The sequence below is a fragment of the Equus przewalskii genome, chromosome 31, assembly GCF_037783145.1.
Source record: "Equus przewalskii isolate Varuska chromosome 31, EquPr2, whole genome shotgun sequence".
In the NCBI taxonomy this organism is placed as follows: domain Eukaryota; kingdom Metazoa; phylum Chordata; class Mammalia; order Perissodactyla; family Equidae; genus Equus; species Equus przewalskii.
This window is the reverse complement of record NC_091861.1, coordinates 1,979,045-2,002,639: the sequence shown is the minus strand read 5'-3', so window position 1 is coordinate 2,002,639 and position 23,595 is coordinate 1,979,045. Positions and strand designations below refer to the sequence as shown.

Below are 23,595 nucleotides of genomic sequence, written 5' to 3'. Positions count from 1 at the left end.
CTCCTCCTCTGGTCCCTATGGCCACTACCCACTCATTTATTGTGGTCCATCCAAACAGCTATTATTTATATTAGACTACAAGTTACTAGACTACAGATATAACTTAAGAACTGTCAAATGAAATAACGCTAATTCCCAATGAGCATTTTCAGCTGCATGCATACATTTTAAGACATTATTTTACACATTTTTCATATATTAGTATTTACATATATAAAAGATAATATACATAATACTGTGAATTAGTTTATAACATCTAGCCTATAATGCCTAACATTTCACTTTATTATATTTTTACTTAGGTATGTTAGGTTTTAAACTTCCTTTTTATGAGTAATTTGGATATGTAGAACTCTATATTTTTCTCCCTATGTCATTACATTTAATCAAATAGTGTTCTAACAATATTTAAAAAATACCACTTAGAATGCACTTGCCCTAAACTGTTAGCTTTTTATACTTAATTCAGTAGTAAATTTACCTTGTAGTTGCTTTTCAACTCTTTTCAGCTCCTGTAAGATAGAAGAAATCTCCTGTAGAGAAAGCAATGACAAAAATTAGCTTACTTTAACTAAAACGTTTTTATTTGATAAGCAATGAATTTCATACTCATCTTATTTGGAAGACTTAACATTATCCACATGGCACTACATCTGTAGCAATAGGATATAAAATAATTCTGATATCTAGAGAACAAGATTCAAATTTTAAACTTTTAAATTTCAAACTTTTAAATTAAATTTCAAATTTTAAATGTTGAAATAGAACTACTTTTTTCAATGAGATAATGATGGAAGACGAGAAGTTGAAGATAATATGTTGTATAAGCAGAGATTTTGAAAAATTTGTATTGATTAACCTTGAAATAACTTTGTAAGAGTGATTAAGGATTTCCTCTGGAAAAATGTATCAATTGCAACTCTCAGCTTTAGGATGACTCCCTGAACAATGAAAATCTGTACAAATTAATTAAATGGAAATGACTCGTGAGCTTATATTTGAGTTTGGCTCTTATTTCAAAATTGCCTGTTTATAATGTATAATTATTATAGGAACAAGAATGCATAACAGTGAGAACACAAAAGGTTCCTCCTTTATACTCTGGGTGAGTCTGAAGCAATCAACATTTTAAATCCCTGTGAGAGACGGGTGAAGGCATAAAACTTCCCAGATTTGTGCATTTATATCTTCTTTTATAAACATTAATCAACAGTTCAAAAATAGGTATATCATTCCCTAAAATGAAACCCTGCCATTCAAATGTTTTAATGTACAAGAAAAATCACCATACCATGCTTGAGGTCTTCACAATAGGGACCTCACTTTCAGCTCTTAACTTGCTTTCTATTTCATCCCAATTTCGATCTTTGTCTTTAAATAATATTCTAAAAATCAAAAAACACAAGCATTTTACTTTTCATATTTATATTTCATATTTTCATATATAAAAATTTAATTCATTTTTAATGATAATCAAAAACAATACATCTTTTCAAAGCTACACAAGGATAAAGAAACCACTAAACGCTACATGAGCTGCGAATTAAACAGTGAGCCAATATTACCGATAGACTCGTTCATGTGAGAGATCTGTGTTAAAAATAACTGACTGGTTACGAATATACACATAGACCCTTTAGTATTTATCTCATTCTTTATTGAAAACCAAATATAAAACAATATAGTAACATAATCCCAAAATATTATCTAATATTTGTAAATTACCACATAACCATCACTTACAATGAAAACAGAACTTTGTTCAGCTAGAACAGCAAACAGAACAAACATAAAATAAAATTAAGATGAAAATAAGCTGAATTATGTATGAACAACTGTGTCTGTTCAGTCATGTGTTGCTTTATGACAGGGATACATTCTGAGAAATGCAACATTAGGTGATTTTGTCATTGTGCAAACATCACAGAGTGTACTCACACAAACCCAGATGGTGCAGCCTATTGCACCTAGGCTACATGTACTAATCTTATGAGGCCACCGTCATATATGCAGTCTGTGATTGACTGAAATGTCGTTATGTGGCACACGACTGTATAGGAAAGGCATCTTACTGATTAAACAAAGTGTGAACATTATTTTAAAGGTTGAAAATTGGAGTACTTACTGTGCTTTTCTTTAAAAATCTTAATTCATGTTAGTATATTTGTATATAATATCCTATTACGAGTTAAGACACTATGCTTTTGATAAAAACAATTGCCAATAAAGATAATTATCCTTATGTCAGAAATTAAATTCAAATATCTTAACTTACAAAATAAAATACAACAAAATTTTGACTTGTCTTTCAAATGTGGTATCCTTCTCTCCCCAGTGGTTTGGAATCCACGAGACATGACTCAGCAGTTTTACAGAGATGTAAATACCAGGCACCTTTTTGGTTTCTTCACTGAGCCTAGAAATCTAGTTTATGTGCCATATATAAACGTCAACACTGTACAAGTAGCTAAATTATTATTATTGGAAGCTGATCAGTATTTAAGTAGTAAACTAAATTACATTCTTATTTGTATTTCTTCAAAGATCACTATGTCAGGTTCAACTCACTGAAAAACATGAAATTCATCAACATCAAATCAAGTCTGGAACATCTACAATTACACATAACCATGCTTAAAAAGGCAGTAAGGGTTCTAAGAATATCTTCTGATCTACGGTTAAATTTTCTAAATCCAAGAGACTTTAACAGCCATCTAAGAGCTGTTATCCTAATAACTATGATAGTCAGGCATAAGTAAATTATATTGTGCTTTGTAAGAGAGTCCTTATAGCACTTGGATTGGTGGAAGTAGGAAAACAAATGACTATTTCATGGACCAACTCAGAACTACAATGGATTCCTAAGGAAGTCTGCACTTGGCCACATGGTAGCAAAAATTTAGTGAATTTTGTTAGAAGATGGTTACTGGGTATAACACTTGTACTTCTCAAATTGTTAAACCATACGTATTTCACCTTTTATGAAAATGGCTTAGAATGGTCACCTGAGGTTCTGGATGACACACAAAATGTCTCCAAAGTTAAGTCACTGAAGGGATAAAAACTTAAAGACAATTCGTAAATATTGTGTACAGATTTAAGCAGCCAAACTTAGCATGTTGGCTTTACAAAGTGAACTCTAATACAATATTTAAATACTAAGAAAGCAGAAAACTGTACCAAGAAATTACTTTAGATCCAGCCACAATTGGTTAGAACTTAACTGTTTTTGTGCAAAGGTTATTATGGATCTTTCAAGAAAAAAATCACAGCTTTCAAATGATCTTCATGTTATATTACAGATTCAAAACAGTAGTTAGATTAAATGTCAGCATAGAAACACACTGAATTCCAAAGCTAATTTCATTCAATAATTTAACTATTAAGCTAAAAACCCTTTTTGAGAAAGCAGCTGATTTTAGGAAAAGAGTCTTAGGCTCACAGTCTAAGTCCTCCACAATCTATTCCCAGCACTATTGCTCAATACATGTAAATTAAGGGTTGCAAACTGGCAGTCTACCAACACAGGCCATGTTACACAACTTGAGGGGTCACTTTCACATGGAATATAGTCATGTGTCACTTAACCACAGGGATACATTTTGAGAAATGTGTCATTAGGCAATTTCATCATTGTGTGAATGTCAGAGTGTACTGAAAGGGAAAAAAATTTGCCACCCCAAAATGTGTCTCTTTAACAGGAGGATTATTTTTGGCTTACTATGATGATTATTATTTTTTTGGTGAGGAAGATTGGCCCTGAGCTAACATCTGTTGTCAATCTTCCTCTTTTTTGCCCAAGGAAGATTGTCACTGAGCTAATATTTGTGCCAATCTTCCTCTATATTAATATGTGGGACACCACCACAGTGTGGCTTGATGAGTGGTATGTAGGTCTGCACTGGGGATCCAAAGCCGTGAACCCTGGGCCACGGAAGCAGAGCGCGCGAAATTAACCACTATGCCTTGGGGCCGGGCCTTAGGCTGATTATTTTTAAGAAACAAAAGACTCAGAAAGTTTTTCCTGTTACCTCCCCCTTAAACTGCCTAAAAGAATTCAGATAAAAAAACCTTTCTCAGGAAGCAAGCATAACCTTAGCATGACATGAACTAGGTGGTGGACAGGGAGGAGCCTAGAGAAACCTGTTTGCTGGGCTTCCCCGGTGTTGTTCTGTTTCTTGTGGCCAAACACAAACGTGTTTTCCAAATGTTTGCTCCTTTTCACCTGCCTGTGAACTGCCTTCCTTCCTCTGAAGTCCTGACACTCTGCACCCCAACATTTTCTTTTGTCTTTGGCTGAGGATGGGATTTCAGGAGGGCTTCAACCACTTTGGCGAGTTACTCAATTTTCCTGGGTTTCTCCCATGTATACATGGTATTAAACTTTTGTTTGTTTTTCTCCTGTTAATCTGTCTCATGTCAATTTAATTCTTAGATCAGCAGAAGAACCTAAAAGAGTAGAGGGAAATTTTTTTCCTTCCCTATGACACTTACACAAACCTAGATGGTATAACCTACTACCCAACTAGGCTAGATAGTACCAATTTTATGGGACCACCGTTGTACACATGCTCTGTTGTCGACCAAAACTTCATTATGCAGTGCATGACTATACAATGAGAATGCTGCAAAACACTTCCTGTATAAATTTGTGTAACTGAGTCTGTAGAAAGTATTAGAGCAATTTATACAGGTATACCTTTAGACAGGCCCTGGTAGGCATTTGAGTTTAGAACTCTAGGCAGAAAGCTTAAAGACCAGTCGTTTCCCAAACTATCCTGGCACTTTCCATGCAAAAGGCTCAGGCCTCTATCCCTTAGATTTGCTTATCAAAAATTAGACCTAACTTTGAATCTTACCTCCTCCACAAAGCATTCCTGACAGTCCTGGGTGAAAATGACCCTTCCTCTGCTTTTACCTCTAACTGGGCAATAATCTCTTACATGATATCTTGAACAACAGTTAACTGTACATATGCTTCACCTTGGCAACCAGACTGCAAACTGTTGGGACGATGTTTTATCTTCCTTCTTATCTTTCACAGAGCCTGCCATAGTGCCTTACACTGAGGAAAACTCAACACTCAAACTGAAGGCAACAAAATAACATCAAACGAACTTTATTGAGGCATTTTTACCTTTTTTTTAAACTTTCTAAATTCTGTCAAATTTCTGAGGCAACAAAATCAATTAATCAATCAACCAATAAGTCGATGTGTTCTTTGGTCTCAAGTTTAATTCAATGTTAAAGCTACAAGAAATATTTTTCTTTGGAGAAAACTAGGAATACAATTCAGAGCAGACTGAGAAAGATACTCTGTGGTAAGGGACAGTCAACAGGAAGAGAGGATGGTAGCAGGTACTCTTTCAGAACCTGAAATGAGTGAACGCACGGCTGAGTGGATGAGGATCCGGTCACTGGGGAAGGAGGACTTGCGCTGCGGTAGGCGGGATGAAGTAACACGGATTCCCAGTTACAGGTAAGGAGACCGCCAGGGTTTCCAGCTGGCAGGTCACATGGCTACAGGATAAGATTTACACGGTATTTTTATGGATAACCCTGGTGTATCAAGAGGACACATATTTGATGTATTAGCCTGTTATGATAAAATCCAAACTCCTTAACAAATTCTGCCTAAATTGATCCTTCCTTAGCTCTCTAGCGTCATCTCGCATCATCCCCTGGTCTTTTCACTGCACCTGGTTTTTGACTAACGCCTTGTAAAATGTAGCGATATAGGTCATCCTTCTAAATTTATTGGAAGATAAGGCAACTTGCTTTTGTAATAGCTTAAAACATATTTAAAATGGTTGTTTTTTAAGAATACCTTAACACAATATTTTAAAAAGACACTTCTGAAATAGGTTTTGAAAAATATTATCTAAACAACTTCTCTTAAACTAGATAGTTAGCCTTGACAAGTCAATAAAAATGTTCAATGTGTTTTTACCATGCTTACTGATACTCATCAAACACTGATGAAACGCATTATTTCAACATATAAGCAATGTACAATTATATTTGTGTGGAATATTACAATTCATAAACCATACTCAGACATGGTTTAATTATATTTAAAATTTTTAATTAGAGGAATTAGAAATAAATTAAGTTATAGCATCATGAGTTTCAGAAGTATTTTTAAATAAAGTCACCTTGAGACTTCTTTAATACCTTGAGTCCATATCTTGATACCTTAAAAATTTACCAGACTTTCTTCACTTTACTGTCTTCCAGAAGAATATTAATTTAAATTCTCCTTATGTTAAAAAGAATAATGTAATCTGCAAGGCTTGTCCTATTTTTCACTTTTTAAATTTATTTTTTTAACATAAGTAATACAGAATATGGTTAAAAAACACAAACATTTCAGAAAAAAATGCATATTATATATATAATATCTTACGTGTGTGAATGTTTATGTGCATATATATATATATTATGAGCTCATTGGTATAAACCTTTGAGAAATGAACCCAGAGGGGAGAAATATACATATAGTCTTCTACACCTTGGTCTTTCCACTTAATGCTATCTTTACTTTTTCAAAGGCATATCAGTGGAGTACACTGACAGCCCCTCCAAATCTGGCTGCAATATGAGGCAGACTCCTTCACAGGTAAAAGCACTGATTGACTGGATTTTCTTAAGCAGCACCTCGTACATATAACTAGCTTTAAAAGTTATTTTAATGACTACAATTATGTTGCCATCCACTGTTTTTTCAAGATAATTTGCCCTCTCAATTCTCACACATTCCTATGAGTTTCCTATAGAATAATAATACAATTTAAGTAATAAATTATGTTACATTCTATGCACTTTATAACTAGACAGACCCCTGCTCTCACGGAATTTACACTTATTTGAGCCAAGTCAACTTGTATAAAGTTAGCTCTTTCTGCTACCTGCATGTGATTTGTCTTAATTTCATTATTTTGCTTTAATATTACCTGTATTTTACTATTCACAACTTCTATTCCATCTAAGCCCAATCACCCTTTTTTCTTTTTCTTAGTATTAAAATCACTAGTTATAGAGAAGAAATAAAAAATACAACAATACAATTTCATTTGATCCTTACTAAACTAAAAAATGTAGACACTTTAAGGTTTGTAACTGATTTTAGAGAAATCACATTAATTTCATGCTTTTTATAAAGAGCACATTTTATACTTTCTGACTGGGCTTAGAAAGGAGTCCCCTGTCCTCCTTTCACTCATCCTCAGTGACTGCGCCAGGAGCACTCGAATGCCGTCTCAGGGGCACTGTATGTGCGACACTTAACCAGCACATTGCTGCTGAGTCTGCAGGCCCCGCCTCCCTTCGCAGTAAGAGAGCTCTCCTTCAACCTGCCCTCCTGCGATCTGCTAACACTGCAAATAGCCAGTGACAAGTGCAGTCTACCCCTCCTTGGGGTAAAAAAGCCCAACTGAAATTTGTAGGAGAAAAAATGTACTCTCATTACACATGAATGAACAAACCTGGAGGCCCAATCACATGCCTCTTTGCTAACATCAGGAGTCACACCTCAAGTGTGGCTCAAGCACTCGATGCTCAGTGTAGTTGAAGAGGACGTACAATTGTTATCATTTTGAATTTAATTTCACTGGAAGCACATTCTAGAACTAGGGCATTATGGAAGGATTATTAACCAAAGGAATAAACAAACGAAATAAACACGGATTAAAAGACTCTTACATGGGAATGAAGCCTCCAAATTCAATCGCTGACTGAACGACCACTGACTGCATATTATTTGGCCAGCACTGTTTTGACACAACAGTTTGACTCACAATTGAGTGCAGAAGGCAGGCAAGTAAGCAGGTAATTAGAATTGAGTGTGATAAGCGTAAGAAGGGAAATACAGGATGTGATAATGTGGGCACCTATAGCAAGAGCTGAGGAGATTCAGAGAAGGGTTCTTAGAGAAATTGCCATGCAATTTAAGTCCTGAAGGATGGGGAGAGGTGTCAGATAGTCGACAAGTGGTCATGTGAGAGGCTAGAGGATGATGAGAGATGACACTGGACATAATTTATGGGCGGGGAACCGTGGAATATCAAGTTCCCTATGACATAGTCCCTATACACAAGATGTAGGCTAGAGAAGGGGTCAGACACTGAAAAATTATATAATTCAACATAAAGAAATAGGAAAGGAATTACAAAACCTAGTTTTTGACTATCTAAAGCCTTTTTACATATATTTCCTGAGTCTTACGAGAGCACAGATACTGTACCTTTTACTGATGAGGAAGATGAAACTAGATTAAAGTTTGAGGTTAGGACCTCAAAAGTCTGTTAACTTAAAATATTTACTATTATATTATGGAAGAGTAAACTGTTTCTGGTTTTTAATAAAATTAATCTAAGTTATTACAGCTGTTAGCTCTCAATTATCAAGGGCTGACTATCTGGGACATTTGTTTCTCTTCTTGTCCCCTTCATGCTGTCTAGTATATGGCTATGACTTACACCCACAAAGGAAGGCATCTAGCAGTGGCAGCTGTAAGACTCAGCAGCACCACTTCCGAATGGCTGTGGAAGCAGGCTTGCAAGACGCGGAACAGGTGACTATCAACACAAGCAAGGAGGTCTGAGGAACAAAACAGTACCTGATCTTCCCAGCTGTCTTATCTATAGACTGTCTTATCTTCTTAGAGAACTGAAAGACGGATGACAGCAGCAGGTTATCTCCCATGACCTGGAATATCCAAAGACAAGAGGAGACATTAAAACATTACCAGCGGACTGTATAACCACCAAGAACACTAGTCACAGCTCACTATATTTAGGGGCGGTTAGTATTTATGCTAATTTTAATGAAAGATCAATGAAGAAATGTAATTAGAGTAATGTGTGACTAAATTGAGAAAGAAATAAACATCAACAAAGGAGTTCCTGTTAAATAGCTTGTCAAGTTTCCGTATTATTTTGGTCATATCACTTACAAAAAACAATCCACATTGTCCTATCTTCGATCACTATCACGTTCCTGTCTCTCATGCTTCCAAGTCAAATTATCATAAAAGAAAAAATATAAATAATTTAGAATACTAAATTTATCATCTATTCTTTCACCAAATAATATGAATAGAGATCAAGAAGTTTACAATTCTTGTTTTCCAGGGCAGAATCTAGCGGGAGAGACAATTTTTAAAAATTTACCCAAAGTAAGTTTTTATGATGGGAGTTGGCACCACCCCAGTTGAAATCCATGGGCAAAATCAGGGGCGGGCGAACTTCTGTAAAGGGCCAGAGAAGGAAGATTTCAGGCCATACGGTCTCTGTCACAACTACTCAACTCTCTCACTGAAGCAAAAGCAGCCACCGATAATACACAAACAAGTGGGCATGGCTGTGTTGTAATAAAACTTTATTTACAAAACAGGTGGCAGGCTGGATTTGACCTGTGAGCTGGTTTGCCAAGGGCTAAATCATGAACGACATAGCTGGTGTAGAACGCCAGAAAAAGGACTGAACTTGGGGCTAAATGTGGGTTTCCAAGTCAGCTCATTATATTGTCAGAAGTGTATCTGGACTCTGTAAGAAAATGCTGAAAACAAAATATGGCCTTCGATGTTAAGAAGCTTTACAGACTAGTGGGGGACGGGACATAATAGCAATATATAGGAAATACTATTAAATATTTTATTAAAAACAACGTAAGTACTAAATTTTGTGATTCATGTTGCACAAATTCTAACAAAAGAGAGTTCAGTGAGGGGTGACATAAACAAGGAAAGCATCATGGAAAAGAGAACTTGAGAATGACAAGGATTTGAATTCAGTGGAGTATTGAGAAAAGGTTACTTGAGATGTAAAAAGCAACATAAAGACAAAGAAAGGCTAAATAGGTATAACGGTATTCTGTGAGCTTTGGCGAAACAAGCCAAATAAGAGCAGAAGACATATATTAATCAGGAAGGAGTGAGAAAGGGCAGGACAGTCTAAGGAAAGATTATAACATAGAAAAGGATACCATTTTTCTACCCCATCAAGTGTAGTTCAGTGTCACAATGTATTAAAAAGTTTTCTGATATCAACCTTGGGATAACTAGGTGTTTCCATTCTCTTTAAAAATATAAGCTTCTACACAGTTTTATTATATTTAGAGGAATTTATCTTCCTAGCCCTCAGGACAGAATGAGTATAGATGAATAGTGAATGGGACCTTTTACTGATACCAAGAACACCAAATGAACTCTCAGGCCAGGACAGAGAAAGCGTGCTGCAGAAGTATGTAGCATACTGCAGTTGCAGCTAGGGAGCTGACTGCATGCTTTTCCAGCTTGCAGTTTTTTTCTACTCAGTAACTGCAAACATACATATTCTTATACACTAACTTTTAACTCCTGTTCCTTAAATCCAGAGACCCACAAATGCCAACTTGTGATCAAACCCTTCTTGTCAACTGTTCCTTTCCATATTTTCCTTCTCCCCACAACCGAGGCCTGGACCTGGATCACCTCTGCAAGTCCTCCCTCAATTAGCTCTCTCCATGGTGCTATCTGAAATAACCATTTTCTTGGTGAATAAAGTCTGTTATATCCTTAATTTTTTCCCCCAAACTCATTTCATCTACTTTTCACAAACCTTTCCAATAAACCTCTCTTTCCCTGATTTCTCACTGCCACATTTATTTTTTTAAATGACAATTTAATAGTTTATATCCACACTGGTCATCAAGTACACAGAATTAATCATAATTCGTGATTCCTGACACACATCATTGGTCCAACTTGGGCCACTTTTTCTTTCTTTCTCTTTAATAATGTATGAAACACTTCGAATCTACCATCCAAAACAAAAGCTAGCACTTAACAATAACCACTGTGACAGAAAAGACGTTGTTCAAAAATATTTACTCCCTCCATGGTCTCCATTAAGCACACTTCTCTACCCCATACCTTTAGACTCAGTCATGTGACTTGCTTTCACCAATGGGATATTAGCAGACATGACACAGCAAAGACTTGAAATGTGCTCACATGGTGGGGCTTGCTCATTTGTTTCCGATATAGCCACGACAAGAACAAGCCCTAACTAGCTAACCAGATGGTCCAAGCAATATGACAGACACATGGGGCAAATCTGGACCCAACCTACAACTTTTAATTGTCCAGCTGAGCAGCACCAGTTCACCCACAGGTGTGTGACAAATAAATGTTTCTTGCTCCATGCCACTGAGATTTTTGTGGTGTGTTATGAAGAAACAGGTAATTGATATAATCTACTTCTAGTCATACAAATTCCTCTATCCCATCTCCTTGGCTCCTTCCACCCAAGATAAACAACATCCTGAACCCCACTCACCGTTCCCTTGCTCTAATCTTCTTATAATTTGTTACATCTATTTCTGTCCTAAGCATATATTTTCATCATTTAAAACTGATGAGAGAACCACATTATATATAATCTTTTGAGAATTATTTTTTCATTTAATGTTATATTCCTAAAACTCATCCATACTGTTGTATATTTCTGAGGTTCATTTGTTTTGATTGCTCTATAATTGCTCAATTTGTGAACATACCAGTTTATACATTCACTTTTCTGCTGGTATAAACACGTAGATTGATTCCAGCTTTTTGTTATTGTCCACAGTGCTACCATAAATATTCTTTTGCATGGCTTCTGTTGTCAGTGGGAAAGGGTTTCTCTTGGGTATATACTAGCAGTAAAACCACTAGATTGTAAGGTCAAACTGTTTTCCAAAGTGACTGCATCAATTTAACTTCAACCAGCAGCAATAAGAAAGCCTATGTATCCATATCTTCTCCAACACTTATTATTTTAAGACGGTTTAATTTGTTGCCAATTGAATGGGTATAAGATAATCTCACTGTAGCCTTGAAATGTATTTCTCTGAACACTCATGAAGTCCAATGTCTCTCCGTATTTTGTAGGCCTCAGGTATTTTCAGTAAAACGTTACTCATGTTTTATGCAGATTTTTCTATTGGGCTGTTTTTACCTTTTTAAGTTAATTGGTAGGAGTTCTCTATATGTTCTGTATACTAACACTTTGTTGGCTGTATGTTTTGCAAAAGTCCTTTAATATACTCAAACTTATCAATCTTTTATTTTAAAGTCAAAATTTTCTGTGTCTTTTAAGAAATCATTCCCTACTACAATGTTGAAAGATATTTATCTATATTTTATGAACTATTGGAAAAGTTTCGCTTTCATCCTCATTTGGAGTTAACGGTTCATAGATGACGTGATGTCAGGATGGAACTTCACTCCCCCAGAAGGACCAGCACCTGCTTCCCTGCCTCCTATGAACAGCCCTCCCCTGCCGGCTGCTCAGGTTTCTGCTTCACTTACTTCGTCCCTGCTCCAGGTTCTCCTCCTCGTAATCGTTAGGTGATCAGGAGGCTCTGCTGGCTGAGGTCTCGGATCACCAGACCGACAGTTGTTTCCTTCTGGTGTTTTAGAATGAACTAATGGAGGGATCTTTCGGAAGTTGAGGCTTTCATCAAAAACACGATCAACCAACTAATAGGACAAGAGCAAACCCTTATGAGAATAATTTGGAAAAGTACAGATACTGGCATTAAAATTTTTATGATTAGACAGAAGTTATTCCATTCTCAGGTAGTAACAGAAGCATGATATCTTCAATAAACCAATTACTCTTTTTATAAGCACTTCAAAGATGTCTGTTTTATAAAATAGATGTTCACATACATAGATTTTATTTTCAAAATCCAAAATATATAGCTATGTTAAATTTGATTCTTCCATGGATAAGGTTTCCTCCAAATGGAAAACAGGTCATAAATAGAAAAAGCTGAGCCATGTAGATGGACAACGAGTTTGTTTTACTCACATTGCCTTACCAGTGTAAAATAATGTTTCTTTTTCTTTTAGTTTCCTATCTTGTGTTTCCTCCCCAAATCCAGGTGCCAAATTTCTTCACAGATAAATAAATTGCAAATTCCAATTCAATTTACAAAAGGAAAATATTTTTAAATCTATAAAATAAGTATTTTGGACTTAGGTAAACTTTTAGCAATGCTACAGAAATTACATATTCCAGGAAAAATGATATAGTGCCATCTACAGTACAAATTATACACATACAATACAAAGTAACTCAGGTTTACTGAAGAAGGAATAAACTCTAGTATAATATTCAGAAATGAAACAGAAAGGAAAAATGGAAGTCTACTCAATGAAATGTCTGAATACCTTCACTGCGTCTGAGTGAACGTAGAATCATGTTAGGTAAAATTTAGTTAGGCAGCTGAGAAAATAACATCTTCATCATTTTAAATGTACCATAAGAATTGTGTATGTCTTGCCACCAAGAAGATCCTTTTGTTTCTCACCAATAAAGATGATTTTATATACATTTACATTTGATCATGTGGTAACAAAACTCTACACAGATTGATGAAACATCATTTACTAAATTAGACAACACTTGAAGGGGAAAAAAACAACCAAAAAATGACCAGTAAAGAACTAGATTATAAAAAGAATATGACAAAAAGCAACTGAAGAAAATATTATTAGCATAGTTTACCAGAACTAAATTTGTCAAAAAGGCTAGCCACTTTTGGCTACTATTGAGAACATTATTTTATAAAATTAAGGAAGTGGAATCATCAGTATTAGAGGCTGGCAAATTTTTTTCTGTAGAGGGCCACAGAATAAAGATTTTAGGCTCTGCAGCCATACAATCTCTCTCCAACTACTCAAATCTGACATTGTAACACAAAACAGTCAGATCATAACTAAACAAATGAGTGTGGCTTTGTCCCAGCAAAACTTTAATTCATTTTTTCAAATGCCAACCTTTTGCTTGCGTTTCTGCACGACATCAAGAGAGCCAATACGCCCAGAGTACCATTAATTTTATATTATATGTTAAAGGTACCTTCTGGAGCAATGCTATGCAAATGGTGCCCCCTGGAGTTGGAGAGCAGGAAGCCCAGGTTTTGGAAAAGCAAGCCTATATATGCTAACTTACATGCCAGAGTTTACAAGAATGTTACAAAACTGAATATATATGTATTTCTGTGTGTGTGTATATATATAATATTTCAATTTTCAAAGTATCTTTATGTATGTGTGTATTTATCAACAGAATTCTTTAAAGTAGTGAAAACTGTAGAATTTTTCTCTTTCTTTGCTATTAGAGATATCTCCTAGTTAACTAGCTATGAAAATACCTTTTTAATTGGAGTGTTTTCATAGCCAAACTTTATGGAAACTTTATACAATCATTTATCAAATTTTGGTTGGCTTTTGAGATACCATTTATTTTCATATTTTAAGACAAACTATGCACTAATAATTAGCAAAGTGCTTATTTTGAATAATTTCATAGCTTCTAATAGTAGACCAAATGTTAGCCTTTACTTGTTTAGTTACAAAAACATAAATTTGTTAAAGCAAAGTTGGAAAATGCAGAGCATCATGCAAACAGGGAGGGAGGACGTAACTAAAATAAACTAAGCAAAAAGCTAAAAGCAAAAGAAATAAAGAAAAGAAAGAACCTTATGCATTTCTCCATGAAGATCTCCTACCTCTTCTCTAGTGTCTATGGCAGAGCCAGGGGTGGTGGCAGCAGTGCTTACTGTGGTACTAGGGGCAGTGCCTGATGACGTCACTGAATCTATCTCTCCTGCTACATCGTTGATTTCCCGAGCAATGAGCGCAAGATCTTGGCTGATCCTGGTAATAATTTTAGAAAAGAAGTTTAATCCCTTTTAAACAACAGCTCTAGAAACAATGATTTATGATAGAATCAGTTACATAACTTGTTTATCTAATTGAATATTTGCACCCAAAATTTAAGATTCCTTGGAAACACTATGAACTATTTAGATACTCAAAGTTTTAAACTTTTAACTCCAAAAATTAATAAAACTAAATTCCAAATAATCTACAAGCTGTCACTTTGAAAAATATGTTAAACACGCTGAAGTAGTGCTGTACCTTTTAAAAGACACTGTTAATGTTAATGACCATTATTAATATATCACAGGCGTTCTTAAACTTGGGGGTTATGGACAGAATTCAAGGAGTCCATGAACTTGAATGAGAAAAAACAATTACAACTTTATTTTCACTAACCTCTGACTGAAGCTTGGCATTTCTTTCGATTATAAATACGAGCAACAAACAATAGTGGTATTAGCAATACTGGTGATTTTTTGTCACCAACAGTAATCATATTGTAGTTGTCACAGGTATCTCAAAACATTTACAGTCACCACTGCTTCAAAGTTCCATGAAGCCCACAGCAACAACAGTCCATCTGATGCGCTAACAAAGAGCCATATTACTGTACCACTTAAAAATATTTTGAGAACCGTATTTCAATCTAACTGCATTTATTCGTAATTCTAAGTATTTTATGTCTATGCATTTAGAAACATTATTCTGAGAAGAGCTTCATAACCCTCTCCAGATAGCCAAAGTGGCCTATGGTATCCACAGGTTAAGAACTCCAACATGGCACTTTACATAGGGCACAGCGCATTAGCACTTCATACAGTACACATTATGTCACCTGAGGGTCACAAAGTCCTGCGAGGTATGACTTATCTAACCGACTATGAATAAGGACACACTCTCAGAGAAGCTGAATGGCTTGCTCATGACCACCAAATTAAAGGTAGGTAAGGCAGGGCCAGATCCCAGGTTTAGAGCTCATTTCCATAAAGCTATTTGTTTGTGTTTTCACCTGCTTTGATGGAAGAACCAAGTAACTGTTATCAGTGATAAGCAAAAGAGAAAACAGAATTTTTCCCTTTACTGCTTTTTTTTTTCTTTTGAGGAAGATTAGCCCTGAGCTAACATCTGTGCCCATCTTCCTCTACTTTAGGCGTGGGATGTCCGCCACGGCACGACTTGACACGTGGTGTGGAGGTCTGCACGCAGGATCCGAACCGGCGAACCCCAGGCCGCTGAAGCGGAATGTGCGCACTTAACCACTGCGCCACTGGGCCGGCCCCTGCTGTTTTATCTTCAAGAGGGAGAAACTTACAAAATCTACCATGGACAATCCTGTTTCTCTCAAAAAGATTTCAATTCGAGGAGCCCTGAAAGTCTTCTAAGTTACGCACACGGACTCAATTTGGCTACATCCACAGGGAAGGGTTTGGAAGGACAGAACATTCTTAAAAGTACATGTGAAAGTTTATGCAACTTTAAGAAGGGGTTTAAAGTGATCCCTTAGACAATATATTCAATTCTTGCAATTTCCTGAAATAAATGAACCAGGATGAGAAACAGAATAACCAAGCTTAATGGGATTAAAAACAAAAGGCATTAACTTATCCAAAAATCTATTTTTTCAAGTTTTCTATGCAGACATCTATACAATGAAGCTTCTGATATTTGTAGAAAGCAGTACGAATTAATTAGAAAAAACACAGACAACAGCAATCTCAACATGTTATGTAGTAAAAATTGGATTAAAATGAACAACTCAAAGCATATACAACATACATTGTTCAATCAATAAGCACCTAAAAAGCTTTCTTTTAATGCACCAGTATGTTGTGTATATGCCAGCTGTTTCTTTGCATGGCAATTCCTATCTTAAACTTGACTCAATAATTGAGCTATTAATTAAAATTAAAAGTTAATTTAAATCCACATTGCTTAAAAATCTCAGCATCTACTAAAACAGCATTAGGAATTCTAAAAGGTCAATAAAATTATCAAGAAAAAACCAAAGTTATGAATATCTTCAAGTAGAAATAGCAGATTTATGACTCAATACAGACTACGAATCTATTCATATGGTTGTTAAATCTAGGCTTACAAATTAATTCCATAATGCTTCTAGATTACATTTATTGGAGTATTTTATAATAATGTATTTCTCTACATCTTTGGTACCTCTGCTTTCTGTAAACTATAATCTTATAACCCAGGTTCTTATTCTCAATTTCCATCCCTATCAAATCCACAAGAGGAGGAAATTCTAAAATGAGACACTTTATTTGGAGTTTTGCAAGCCCACTGTTTCCTTTGCAATACTGATAAAAACCCAAACCTTCAAATTTGACAAACCAATGGATAATTTTCACATTTCATTTCATTTTCATTTTGGGGGGGACAATAGTCCCAAAGGAAGGAAATACAGATTAAGAGTTAAGTTCTATAACATCAGTGCTAGTTTTCTATCTTCCTGACTGTCAGCACTAGCAATCCAATTGCAAAACTTCTGCAGGAATACACATGCGTTATGTGTAAAAATGTGGGATAACACGAAGGACATACTTTATGAAGTTTATGATTTTCTTGTGTGAACTACTTCAGTTAATATCACTTTCTTATTTAAATCAATTAAAGGTTTCCTTTCAGTGAAGGGTTGAATACAGGGGGAAAAAGATATGAAAAAGAGGCTTTGGGTATACTGGATGTTTAAAAGAAATATTGAAAATTAGAGTTGCTGTGAAATGCATGCCCTATTAAACATGCAATATTTGCAAGTGTGATTTAATAACCATAACAGAAAGAAACTATCAGATTTTATTGATTTAAACTGCTGACACGACCACTCTTTTAGGTTTTAAACTAACTATAAGAGGATAACATCTGCTTTATCTTTTTTTTTATTGGGGTCATAATAGTTTATAACATCGTGAAATTTCAGTTGTACCTTATTATTTGCCAGTCACCATATACATGTGCCCCTTTAACACTTATACCCACCCCCCTAACCCTCTTCCCCTCTGGTAACCACTAATCTGTTCTCTTCATCCATGTGTTTGTTTATCTTGCACATGAGTGAAATCATACGGTGTTTGTCTTTCTCTGTCTGGCTTATTTTGCTTAACGTCATACCCTCAAGGTCCATCCATGTTGTTCCGAGTGGGAGAATGTTGTCATTTTTTACAGCTGAGTAGTATTCCACATCTTCTTTATCCATTCATCAGTCATGGGCACTTGGGTTGCTTCCACATCTTGGCTATTGTGAATAATGCTGCAACGAACACAGGGGTGCCTAAATTTCTTTGAATAGTTGATTTCAAGTTCCTTGGATAAATAACCAGTAGTTGAATAGCTGGGTCATATGATATTTCTAATTTTTTGAGAAATCTTCATATCATTTTCCATAGTGGCTGCACCTGTTTGCACTCCCACCAGCAGTGGATGAGGGTTCCCTTTTCTCCACATCCTCTCCAACACTTGTTATTTTTTGTCTTGGTGATTATAGCCATTCTAACAGCTGTAAGCTGATATCTCTATGTAGTTTTGATTCATATTTCCCTGATGATTAGTGATGTTAAAAATCTTTCTGTGTGCCTATTGCCATCTGTATATCTTCTTTGAAAAAATGTCTGTTCATATCCTCTGCTCATGTTTTGATCGGGTTGTTTGTTTTTTGCCGTTGAGTTGTGAGAGTTCTTTATACATTTTGGAGCTTAACCCCTTGTAGGATATGTGATTTGAAATATTTTCTCCCCATTGGTGGGTTGCCTTTCTGTTTGTCTCTGGTTTCCTTTGCCTTGCAGAAGCTATTTGGTCTGATGAAGTCCCATTTGTTTATTTTTTCTTTTGTCTCTCTTGCCTAAGTAGACATGGTATTCAAAAAGATCCTTCTAAGACTGATGTCAAAGACTGTACTTCCTGTATTTTCTTCTAGGAGTTTTATGGTTTCACAACTTACTTTCAAGTCTTTACTCAATTTTGAGTTAATTCTTGAGTTTGGCAAAAGATAATGGTCTACTTTAATTTTTTCGCATGTGGGTGTCTAGTTTTCCCAACAGCATTTATTGAAGAGCCTTTCCTTTCTCCATTGTATGCTCTTAGCTTTTTGTCAAAGAGTAGCTGTCGGTAGATTTGTGCTTTTGGTTCTGGGCTTTCAATTTTGTTCCACTGATCTGTGTGTCTCTTTTTTATTGTTTGTTTGTTTTTTTAGGCTTTTTATTTTCTCCCCCAAAGCCCCCTGGTACATAGCTGTATGTATTTAGTTGTGGGTCCTTCTAGTTGTGGCATGTGGGATGCTGCCTCAGCATGGCTTGATGAGTGGTGCCATGTCCGCACCCAGGATCTGAACCGGTGAAACCCTGGGCCACCAAAGCAGAGCGTGTGAACTTAACCAGTCAGCCATGGGGCCAGCCCATGTGTCTATTTTTATGCTAGTACTATGCTGTTTTGATCAATATGGTTTAGTAGTATATTTTGCAGTCAGGATTTCTGATGCCTCCAGCTTTGTTCTTTTTTCTCAGGATTCCTCTAGCTATTCGGGGTCTTTTGCTGCCCCATATGAATTTCAGGATTCTTTGTTCTATTTCTGTGAAGAATGTCACTGGGATTCTGACTGGGATTGTCTTGAATCTATAGATTGGTTTAGGTAGTATGGACATTTTGACTACATTTATTCTTCCAATCCACGTGCATGGAATATCTTTCCATTTCTTTAAGTCATCATCAATTTCTTTCAATAATGTCTTACAGTTTTCCTTGTATAGGTCTTTCACTTCCTTGGTTAAATTTATTCCTAGGCATTTTCTTTCTTTTGTCATGACTATAAATGGGATTGTATTACTGACTTCTCTTTCTGTTAGTTTGTTATTAGAGTATAGAAATGCAACTGATTTTTGTAAGTTGATTTAGTACACCACAACTTTACTATAGTTGTTGATTATTTCTAATAGTTTTCTGATGGATTCTTCAGGGTTATCTATATATAGAATCGCGTCATCTGCAAACAATAAGAGTTCCATTTCTTCCTTTCCAATCTGGATTCCTTTTATTTCTTCTTCTTGCCTAATTTCTCTGGCCAAAACCTTGAGTACTGTTAAATAAGACCGGGGAGAGTGGGCATCCTTGTCTTCTTTCTGTTCTCAGAGGGATGGTTTGCAGTATTTCCTCATTGAGTATAATGTTGGCTGTTGGTCACATATGGCCTTTATTATGTTGAGGTACTTTCCGTCTATACCCATTTTATTGAGAGTTTTTCTCAGAAATGAATGTTAGGGGGCCAGCCTCATGGTGTAGTGGTTAAGTTCGGCAGGTTCTGCTTCGGTGGCCCGGGTTCAGATCCCAGGCATGGATCTACACCACTCATCAGCCACACTGTGCCAGTGACCCATATATAAAGTAGAGGAAGACTGGAATGGATGTTAGCTCAGGGCTAATCCTCTTAAGGGAAAAAAAAATGCACATTGGATCTTGTCAAATGCTTTCTCTGTATCTATTGAGATGGTCACGTGGTTTTTATTCCTCATTTTGTTAATGTGCTGTATCACACTGATTTATTTGCAGATGTTGAACCATCCCTCCATCCTTGACATAAATCCCACTTGATCATGCTGTATGATCCTTTTAATGTACTGTGGTATTCAATTTGCCAATATTTTGTTGAGGATTTTTGCATCTATGTTCATCAGTGATATTTGCCTTAATTTTCCTTCTTTGTGTTGTCTTTGGCTTTGGGATCAGCATGATGTTGGCCTCGTAAAATGTGTTAGGATGTGTTCTGTCTTCTTCAATATTTTGGAATAGTCTGCAAAAGATAGGTATTAAATTGTTTTTGAATGTTTGGTAGAATTCTCCAGAGAAGTCATCTGGTCCTGGACTTTTAGTTTTTGGGAAGTTTTTGATTATTGTTTCAATCTCTTGTGATGGGTCTATTCAGATTCTCTATTTCTTCTTGATTCAATTTTGGGAGGTTGTATGCTTCTAAGAATTTACCCATTTCGTCTAGATTATCCAATTTGTTGGCATATAGTTTTTCATAGTATTCTCTTATAGTCTGTTCTATTTCTGTGGTATCCACTGTAACTTCTCCTGTTTCATTTCTAATTTTATTTATTTGAGACTTCTCTTTTTTTCTTAGTGAGTCTAAGGGTTTGTCAATTTTAACTTGTCAAAGAACTAGCTATTAGTTTCATCGACCATTTCTACTGGGTTTTTTTGGGTTTCAATTTAATTTATTTCTGCTTCTGCTCCAATTTTTACTATTTCCCTCCTTCTGCTGACTTTGGGTTTTGTTCTTCTTTTTCTAGTTTTGTTAGGTACAGTTTACGATTGCCTATTTGAGATTTTTCTTGTTTGTTCAGGTGGGCCTGTATTGCGATGAATTTCCTTCTTAGGACTAGTTTTGCTACATCCCATATGAGTTGGTATGGTGTATTTTCATTTTCATTTGTCTCCAGATATTTTCTGATTCCTCCTTTAATTTCTTGAATGATCCACTGGTTGTTCAGTAGCATGTTGTTTAGTCTCCACATCTTTATCCCTTTCCCAGCTTTCTTCTTGTACTTGATTTCCCATTTCACAGCATTATGGTTGGAAAAGATGCTTGATATGATTTCAGTCTTGTTAAATTTATTGAGGCTTGCCTTGTTTCCCATCACATGGTCTATCTTTGAGAATGTTCCACATGCATTTGAGAAGAATGTGTATGCTGCTGTTTTTGGATGGAATCTTCTACATATGTCTATTAAGTCCATCTGGTCTAGTTTTCCACTTAATTCCACTATTTCCTTGTTGACTTTCTGTCTGGATGATCTATTCATTGATGTAAGTGGGGTGTTAAGGTTCCCTACTATTATTGTGCTGTTAATATCTGCTTTTAGGTTGTTAATAGTTCTTTATGTAGTCTGGAGCTCCTGTGTTGGGTGCATATATATAAGTGGTATGTCTTCTTGGTGGAGAGTCCCTTTTATCATTATATACTGCCCTCTTTGTCTCTCATTGCCTTTTTTATCTTGAAGTCTACTTTGTGTGATATAAGTATGGCAACACCTGCTTTCTTTTGTTTGCCATTAGCTTGGAGTATCATCTTCCATCCTTTCACTTTGAGCCTGTGTTTGTCTTTAGAGCTGAGATGTGTTTCTGGGAGGCAGTATATTGTTGGGTCCTGATTTTTAATCCATCCCACCACTCTGTATCTTTTGATTGGAGAATTCAATCCATTTACATTTAGAGTGATTAAGGAGCTGATATATGAGGGATTAATGTTGCCATTTTATCACTTGTTTTCTGGTTGTTCTGTATTTCCCTTGTTTCTCGTCCTGTGTATTTCAGACTGCCAATTCAGTTTGGTGATTTTCTATGATGGTTTTCTCTTTATCATTTGTATCTCTGTTCCGATTTTTTGTTTAGTGGTTATCATGCGGTTTGTATAAAAGATCTCATAGATGAGATAGTCCATTTTCTGACAACCTCTTATTTCCTTAGTCTAAGCAGGTTCCATCCCTTTCCTCTTCCCCATCGAAGTTATTGTCGTCACAATTTATTCCGTTTTGTGTCATGAGTTTGTGGTTAAAATGAAGTGATTATAGGTATTTTTGATGTTTTCCTTCTCTTTATCTTTAATGTTATAATTGTTTGCCAAACTGTTCTTATGGAGAGCTGCAATTTTCTGATTTTGTCTGCCTATTTAGCTCCTTGTTCAAGGCTTTGTAACTCCTTCTCTTGTTTTTCAGGTATGAGGGCCTCCTTGATCATGTCTTGTAGGAGTGGTCTTTTGGCGATGAACTCCCTTAGCTTTTGTTTATCTGGGAAAGTTTTTATTTCTCCACCATATCTGGAGGATATTTTTGCTGGATAGAGTATTCTTGGCTGAAAATTTTTGTTTTTCAGAAAATTTTTTTTTTTTGAGGAAGATTAGCCCTTTGCTGACATCCACTGCTGATCTTCCTCTTTTTGCTGAGGAAGATTGCCCCTGAGCTAACATCTGTGCCCATCTTCCTCTATTCTCTATGTGGGACGCCTGCCACAACATGGCTTGATAAGCGGTACATAGGTCCACACCAGGGATCCAAACCAGGAAACCCCAGTCACCGAAGTGGAATGTGTGAACTTTTTGAATATATCATTTTACTCTCTCCTAACATGTAAGGTTTCTGCTTAGAAATCTGCTGAAGGCCTGAGAGGGGTTCCTTTGTAGATTATTTTCTTCTTTCTTGCTGCCCTTAATATTCTTCCTTTGTCATTCACTTTTACCAGTTTCACTAATATATGCCTTGGAGAAGGTCTTTTTACACTGATGTAATTGGGGGTTCTATTAGCTTCTTTTACTTGTAATTCCAGATCCTTTCCCAGGTTCAGGAAGTTCTCAGCTGTTATTTTGCTCCATTCTCCCTCTCTTCTCCCTCTGGAATACCTATAATCCTTATGTTGCATTTCCTAATTGAGTCAGATATTTCTCAGAGAGTTTCTTCATTTCTTTTTAGTCTGAGTTCTCTCTCCTCCTCCATCTGCAGCATTTCTATATTTCTGTCCTCGAAACTCCTAATTCTGTCCTCCGTAATATCAGCTCTGTTATTTAAGGACTCCAGATTTTTCTTTATCTCATTCGTTGCATTTTTCATCGCCAACATTTCTGATTTTTTTAATGGTTTCAATCTCTTTTATGATTAATTTCCTCTGTTCATTAATTGTATTCCTGATTTCACTGAACTTTCTCAGTTTTCTTGTAACTTGTTGAGTTTTTTATGATAGCTATTTTGAATTCTCTGTCATTTAGATTGTAAATTTCTATACCTTCAGGATTGATTTCTGCATGCTTGTCATTTTCCCTCTGGTCTGGAGTGTTAATATACTTCTTCATACTATTTGATGGGGTGGATTTGTGCCTTTGCATAGTGGTAGTATCTGGTCACAAA

General features: G+C 35.9%; 1 protein-coding gene across 20 annotated transcripts in view; it reads right to left on the bottom strand.

The window, feature by feature from the left end:
• The window catches only part of CEP170 (centrosomal protein 170), a 145,309-nt gene that overhangs the window by 3,408 nt on the left and 118,306 nt on the right, over positions 1 to 23,595 (bottom strand). For 9 of the 20 annotated variants that reach the window (XM_070602124.1, XM_070602130.1, XM_070602129.1 and 6 more), the window contains 5 exons: positions 14,512 to 14,689; positions 12,332 to 12,502; positions 8,618 to 8,706; positions 1,292 to 1,385; positions 482 to 533 (listed from right to left, as the gene is read on the bottom strand). In XM_070602124.1, coding sequence (XP_070458225.1) covers positions 482 to 533; positions 1,292 to 1,385; positions 8,618 to 8,706; positions 12,332 to 12,502; positions 14,512 to 14,689 — 584 coding nt within the window. The remainder of the gene's footprint in view (positions 1 to 481; positions 534 to 1,291; positions 1,386 to 8,617; positions 8,707 to 12,331; positions 12,503 to 14,511; positions 14,690 to 23,595) is intronic. The other 11 variants (XM_070602134.1, XM_070602133.1, XM_070602128.1 and 8 more) reach the window with 2 other exon arrangements.